Below are 8,049 nucleotides of genomic sequence, written 5' to 3' on the forward strand. Positions count from 1 at the left end.
GTTCCTCTTCACTGTCTGCCATAAGGGTGGTGTCATCTGCATATCTGAGGTTATTGATATTTCTCCTGGCAATCTTGATTCCAGCTTGTGCTTCTTCCAGTCCAGCGTTTCTCATGATGTACTCTGCATAGAAGTTAAATAAGTAGGGTGATGATATACAGCCTTGATAAACTCCTTTTCCGATTTGGAACCAGTCTGTTGTTCCATGTCTAGTTCTAACTGTTGCTTCCTGACCTGCATACCGGTTTCTCAAGAGGCAGGTTAGGTAGTCTGGGATTCCCATCTCTTCCAGAATTTTCCACAGTTTATTGTGATTCACACAGTCAAAGGCTTTGGCATAGTCAATAAAGCAGAATTGATGTTTTTCTGGAACTCTCTTGCTTTTTCCATGATCCAGCGGATGCTGGTAACAAGGACATGGTAATAAGTGGGTATAAAGCAAAAAACTGTGCAAAATAGTGTTTGGTTGGGTATAGAACAGGGTTTAGCTTTTGAAATTTTACATTCCATCTTTTTTTGTTGTTTTTTCATCTACTATAAAATCTTTCCAACTATATACATTGAATACTTAGCTTCTTTCATTTTGTATGCTATTGGGATTGACATTTCCTAAAACGAAATTCTTGAATTTCGTTTTAGGAAACACATTGTAAACTGCAAGGCCTACAGATAGAAAAAATCAGGAGGTAATTTTCTTCTATGATGCTGGTTTATAGACAAATGGCACATTTACCTACAGTTCCCAGGATGTGAAGTGATAGTATGTTTGTTTGATATCATGCAGGATTGCATGTATTTCAACATGTGTTATATGAGATACAGCATTCTGTATATGTAGCAAAGAAAAATATTATAGCTCAGTGACTTTTCAAAAGATTTAAAAAACTGAACACTGTCATTTAAATTTCTCAGTATAATTGTTTTAATAAATTCATGTCTTTAAATGACTGAAAACTATGAGTGATAATTCCATATAAAGCTTGAAAAAGGAATGATTTAATGTGGTATTCCTCATCATACACTGCATGTTTTATTGCTTATATCCCTCTGTATCTAAGAGAATGTGTTGATCTTAAAATGAAAACCCATAAGAACAGGATACATGATTTTATCAAATATCAAGTACCACACCAAACTCAGGAAATACTTGCTTATAAGCAAGATAATGGAAAATAAAGCAAGATAATTCAACATTCAAAAAACTAAGATCATGGCATCTGGTCCCATCATTTCATGGCAAACAGATGGGGAAACAATGGAAACAGTGGCAGACTTTATTTTCTTGGTGAGAGAGTCATTTCCTAAGCAGGTTGATAAGACAACTAGGGGTCCCCAAGGAGAGAGGGGTCTGGAATTCTCAAGGAGGAAGAAAGGACAAGCCTTTTTTTTCCCCTCTACATTCCTTAGGATTCTGTATCCTGCCTGAGGATAGTCTCTGGATTAAACCTTCTGGCTAATCCTGTTATTTTAAAATGTAAATTATGGGAGTAGGTCTATATAACAATAATGTATCCTGCCTGAGGACAGTCTCTGGATTAAACCTTCTGGCTAATTCTGTTATCTTAAAATGTAAATTATTGGAGTAGGTCTGGTAAGGTCTTTACAACCTCCAGACTTTCTTTGGATTCATTGGAGAGTATATAACTCCATTGCTAATACTAGCAAGGGGGTACTCTTTCTGCCCCCTTCTGATGCCTATGTCAGAAGCTTTCTCTATCTCCTTTATACTTTAATAAAACTTTATTACACAAAAGCTCTGAGCAATCAAGCCTCATCTCTGGCCCTAGATTGAATTCTTCTCCTCTGGAGGCCAAGAATCCCGACGTCTTTTCGAGGTTCAGCAACAACCTTTCACTGGGCTCCAAAATCACTATGGATGGTGACTGCAGCCATGAAATTAAAAGACACTTGCTCCTTGGAAGAAAAGCTATGACAAACATAGACAGTGCATTGAAAAGCAAACACATTACTTGGCCGACAAAGGTTCATCTAGTCAAAGCTATAGTTTTTCCAGTAGTCAGGTACAGATGTGAGAGTTGGACCACAAAGAAGGCTGAGCACCAAAGAACTGATGCTTTTGAACTGTAGTGTTGGAGAAGACTCTTGAGAGTCCCTTGGACTGCAAGGAGATCCAACCAGTCAATCTTAAAGGAAATCAATCCTAATTATTCATTGGAAGGACTGATGATGAAGCTGAAACTCCAATACTTTGGCCACCTCATGCAAAGAGTTGATTCACTGGAAAAGACCCTGATGCTGGGAGGGATTGGGGGCAGGAGGAGAAGGGGATGACAGAGGATGAGATGGCTGGATGGCATCACCGACTCAATGGACATGAGTTTGGGTGAACTCCGGGAGTTGGTGATGGACAGGGAGGCCTGGCGTGCTGCAATTCATGGGGTCGTAAAGAGGTGGACACGACTGAGCGACTGAACTGAACTGAAGGGGTGGAGTTTGAAATAGTAATCAGGTCTTCCCATGTTAAAAGAATATTTTGATCCTATTCAGATATAACCAGTAGAAAGTCATCATTATCTCCTTGAAAATTTAATCAATATCTACTTGAAATGATGGAGCTCTTGGCTTAAAAAAGAAAACAAGCTTAAATCACACTGAAGTCTTACCTACTGGACGATGACTAAGGTAATGCCGTAAACTGATATTGCCTAACTGATCTGGTATCACTTGGTCCACTTGAAGACAGATTTCCGTATCTTCACCTCGGATGTCAATTTCCCCATTAACACCAGTAATTTTAAATACCACAATTGACATCTAATAAGGATTGCATAAATAATATTAGTATACCAAATAATTCAAAACAGAGTTTAGGGAAAACACAGGAAACTACTATAACCTCTAAAAAATACAACTGTGACTAATAAAAATATATTTGTGACCAACTGAAAGCAGTTATTATATTACAGTGATAAACTTCCACTTCCTTTCTTTCTGCTCAGTCAAGAGAATTGTTTTAGGTCACCAAGATTAAATATATGATGGTTTTGTTACATATTTTTCATTAGCTTTTCACTAAAAGCTGAACACATTTTCTAAGGCATCCATAAGAATACTTTATTAGGTGAAGAGGGCTTAAAATAAACCAGTAACATATTTCTTTTGTAGACAGCCCCTCATAAGGACTGACTACCATCCTTACTATCAAACTTTTTCACAGTAGATTTAATCAAATTAAAATAAAGGTCAAAACATAGAGAATGGAAAAAAGATAGAACCTTTCCTCTTCAACACAATTTTTTTTTAAAAATTTAGAAAAATGAAATTCAGAGAATAATAATTCAGTAAGAGTGAAGGAAAAATTTCAAGAGTAGGAAGAGCAAAGTAAATTACCCACAATTTCAATTATTTTTACATATCAATGCTCATAAATGGGTACATATTGAATATGAGATAAAGTTGGTGGCATTTCTCTTCATAGAATGTCTCTGAAAAGATTACCAGGTCATCATGACTTTCTTGAGCACCCTCTGAATTTGTACTGATGGCGTCTGGAGAGGTTTCACCATAATTCTGTAGGTTTGCACTGGCATTTGTCTGATCGGCTGGGCTCTGGTAATTTGTAGTTGAATTCTTTTTAATACCTGAAATAAGATAAAAATAAACTAATAAATTAAAATCAGTTTATACATGATCCAATAATGTTACATTTATCTAACCAAAAGAGACTGTTCCTTCAACTCTGTCTCAAGCATAGTCTTATTTAAGAAGACAAGAAGCAAAGAAAAATTAAATTGCAGTTAGTCAGTTAGTCAGCAAAAAGTAAGAAATAACTTTCCACAGTAAGGTGTTAGAGATATTAAACCCTAAACTCAGTATGAAAAGAAGTCTACCGCAGTCAACCACAGTCTGTGTTCTTCCCATTGCAGGTGTGGTGCTGGCGTTACTAGCAGTTCCTGGTCAGCCAGCTTTGCCTCCTCTGTTCTATCCAATATTCAGTGATCCCAGTCTGACCACTTCATTTCCCTTTTCAGTATCCTACAGTTCTTCTACATGAAATCAATACTACTATTGTCAATGTGATTGTTTTCCATCCTTACCAACCTGCCTTAATTCCTCAATGTGCTCTTTTTCAATATTTCTCAAACTCCCTGTGATAAAGGATAATTTTTAAAAATTTGTGTTCATAACAAATCAACACTTTTTCAAAATACCATAAAAAAGAATTGTTGAAATGAAAATGAATCTAGAAAAATGAGAAGGGCCAAAGACACAAAACAAAGCCTCACTTTTTTTACTTCAATCATGCCTGGATTCTGACTTTATATTAAAAAAAAAAGAAAAGCTAATAATTCTAAAAATGATTTCAAGGATTAATTCACTGAATGACAAAACAACCAAGTTAGTCATTCTCTAAACCCTTTTGCTTACATGATAGCATTTGACAAAGCTTTACTTTGTTGTTGTTATAAACATCTTGATCATAAGTCTTCATAACATTTCACTAAGTGCATTATAGAATGAGTATCATTTTCATTCACTGAAAGAACATTCTGCTCAATGTAACTTGCAAGAAGCTTGTTAAAAATTTCTTTTTTTCAGATGTACATTATAATTTGACATCTGTGTACACTACAAAGTGCACCATCAAAAGACTAGTTCACCATCCATAATGATAAAATTGATCTCCTTCATCCATTTTGACCATTTCCCCATCCCCTTGCCCTCTGGTAACAACCAATCTGTTTTTGTATCTACAAACTTGTTTTTGCTCTGTTTTCATTTTGGTTTTTAAAAAATATAACCCACAGTATGAGTGAAATCATATAGTATTTGTCTTTCTTTGTAATAATTTTTATTATTATATTTACTACTATATATAATCAGGTTCTAACTCAGTGCCTGACAAAGCAAGTAGGTGTTCAACAAATTACCTACTGAATGGATAAATAAAATGATTTTTAGGTCAGAGAAATGCATATAAATAAAATTTAGTATGAATAAATTCCCACATTTCACAGGGAGTTCCTAATACTGCCACAGGTTAAGAAAATTTCACTAATAAAATAATATTTAAGATAAAGTAAAAAGAAAGAAAAGGAATATTTGAGGCACAGGTACAAAGACTGAGGGAATTTGTCATAGTGAAGAGGCTGACAGAAAGACTGATATATACTGTATAGTAAATATTACAGTACAACTTAAGTTTAGTAAGCACATGGGAAAACAAGAGAAATGTAAGCTGGGGCCAGGTCACATAGAGCATTGTCAGTAACATTTTCTTTTTAAATTAACAGCCTTATAGCAGTTAAAACTTATCAGGACTAAAATGGATATTGACATGATAATATACACTTTTTAAAAGAATATTCTGCCTATAAAATGAAAAAAAACTGGGGAGACTAGATTGAAATTTGTGGTGGGCTGGCAGTCCAGCTATGGGTTTGTTCATTTATAAATATGTATATATATTCAAAAATACAAATTCACAATATATATGTGTATGTAAATATGTATGTGTGTGTATGTATATATATATATATATGTGTGTGTGTGTGTGTGTATATATATGTATATGTTAGTGTTCATATGTGGAAACATACATGAAAGTGAAGTGAAAGTGTCAGTCACTCAGTCATGTCCAACTTTTTGTGACGCCATGGACTGTAGCCTGCCAGGGTCCTCAGTCCATAGAATTCTCTAGGCAAGAATACTGGAGTGGTTAGCCATTCCCTTCTCCAGGGATCTTCCCAACCCAAGGATCGAACCTGGGTCTCCTACACTCAGGCAGATTCATTATCATCTGAGCCACCAGGAAGCCATGTAAACATACAAACATGTATATGAAAACACAAAGAAAAATGTCCAGAATTATATATACCAAAAGTCAATGGTAGCTATTTCCAGAATGGGGAACGGTATCAAGGGCAGAGTAACGGTGGTATTACAGTGATACCTTAAATTTCTACTCTAGATATTTCCATGACATGTGATGTTTTCTTAAATGAGAAAGAACTCATATATTTCTTGTAAAACTAAAATGAAACACAGAAAAAATAAGTCTTTTCCTAATGAAAATAATTATTTTAATAGAAAATTATTACAGTTAAAGAGAACTACAAATACACAGTCATATATCATTTAAGCATTACACATAAAATCAAATGCCCTTGTATTTTTCAAGATCCTAAAAACAGTCTACAGCTAGAATCTATTCTAAGACAGTTATTAGAAATGCAGATAAAATTTTATGAACAATGATACTAATTATAGCATCTTATAGCTGTGGAAAAAACTAAAAACAATCTAAATATTCAGTATCAGGGAAACAATTAAAAAGTCAGGGTCCATTCTTATGACAATTTAATAACTTAATACTGGTAAAAAAACAGGCTGAGAACCATATATAAGGTGTGATACTATATATACATGTATGGAAATATATATATATACATTTACAAGATAAATTACAATTGGTATCTCTAGATTGTGGGACTTTTGAGCTATTCTCCAAATTGTAGTAGTTTATATTTTCTAAATTTTCCACATTGAGTGGTAGTCACTTTTATTATTTAATTTTTAGAAATAAGAAAATCACTGATACTTTCTGAGAATAAATGGAAATGTTTTCTACAGGAACACTGTTTTTGAAGCATCATTTGATTACAAAACAGAAATCTTCTATTAAAGTAGAATCTTAAGCCATAAAGGGGGCAAGGGAACTAGGAAATAGAGCTATCTGAATCAAGAATACATTTCTATGACCCCTATCAGTACCTCATCTATATTTAACTGGTAAAGTATGCTGGGAAGAAGATTACTGTGAATGGACTACAAAAGGGCTTTTTGTTTACATACAGTAATCATTTTCCAAGTCTGGAGTGCTGGCATAGCATACTGGTTGGTTGAAAGCTTAGGTTCCTGAATCAGACCAATTGAGATCCAAATCTGCCTCTATTACTTCTTATCTGGACATTAATTTCTCCAAGCTTCAGTTTCTAAAGCTATGAGCTTTTCCTAGCCTAAGCCGTTTTCAACTATACCAATAGGTTTTTACTCTTCATATGCAAAGTAATTCATATTTGCCTCTCTTAAACTTTAAGGTCTGTACAGGCAACTATTCTCTGGCTACGGTCCACGGTTTTATTCCTGTTCACAAAGTCCCCAATGTCTTAGTGATGTGGATGTGTCTAATACTAAGTCATTCCTAATGGTCTGTACTAAGGCATTTGTTGCTTCTGAATAAAATAGGGGAATCATGTAGTTCCATCATACACTATCACGTATGAAGGAGAATTCTGGTTATGGGAATCAAAAATCCATTCTGGAAAAATTATAGTCACAGAACCACAGTCACAGAACCACATAGATCCATTCAGGAAAAATTACAATCATAGAACATAGACTGGAAAAATCACAGTCATAGTTGAGAATTCATCATGCAAATTAAGTCCACCTAATCAAATTCCAAATACAGGGGTCCCTGTGATAGAGGCTAGTAGCATTAATGATCTAAATGACTATATATAAATAACTGCTAAACATCATCCATAAAAAGGAAGGAGTATTTGGTCAAAAGATGCACTAGAACAACTATTAAGAAGTTAGGTACAATGTTCTTTGTATTGTGTGTGTATGTGTGTATAAATAAATCTTTTTAGGCTATGACTGATTACTGAGTATAACTAAAAACACCTTAAATGCCACTTCTAAGATGTGTGTATATAAATTCTTAAATTGAATTGCTTTACCTTTTTCCAAAAATATATGACTATCACTTCCATCACTTTCTAATAACTGTTCTTCCAATATCATGCTGTCAAGTGAAATGGTATCCAGTGAGGTTTGTGAGGGGCTTCTTCTCATGTTCTTATAAGTAGAGACTGGAGCCAAGGTGGGTAGGCAACGTTCCTTAGGCTTTCCGCTGTTAACAAACGAAAGTATCAGAAAATCATCACATAAAAGGAAAAGGATACTTTCTAAAGAATATGTCAAACAAACAAACAAAAAAAAAATATATATATATAATATACACAAAGTTTTAAAATTATATTATCTAAGGATAAGCTCAAAGTATTTTTATATTCTGAA

General features: G+C 34.3%; 1 protein-coding gene across 3 annotated transcripts in view; it reads right to left on the bottom strand.

Moving 5' to 3' along the window:
• Nucleotides 1-8,049, bottom strand: part of UHRF1BP1L (UHRF1 binding protein 1-like) — a 93,799-nt gene that overhangs the window by 18,919 nt on the left and 66,831 nt on the right. For all 3 annotated transcript variants that reach the window (XM_010831588.1, XM_010831589.1, XM_010831590.1), the window contains 3 exons: nucleotides 7,710-7,882; nucleotides 3,460-3,602; nucleotides 2,625-2,775 (listed from right to left, as the gene is read on the bottom strand). In XM_010831588.1, coding sequence (XP_010829890.1) covers nucleotides 2,625-2,775; nucleotides 3,460-3,602; nucleotides 7,710-7,882 — 467 coding nt within the window. The remainder of the gene's footprint in view (nucleotides 1-2,624; nucleotides 2,776-3,459; nucleotides 3,603-7,709; nucleotides 7,883-8,049) is intronic.

This window comes from Bison bison, unplaced genomic scaffold, assembly GCF_000754665.1.
Source record: "Bison bison bison isolate TAMUID 2011002044 unplaced genomic scaffold, Bison_UMD1.0 scf7180017864529, whole genome shotgun sequence".
Lineage (NCBI taxonomy): Eukaryota > Metazoa > Chordata > Mammalia > Artiodactyla > Bovidae > Bison > Bison bison.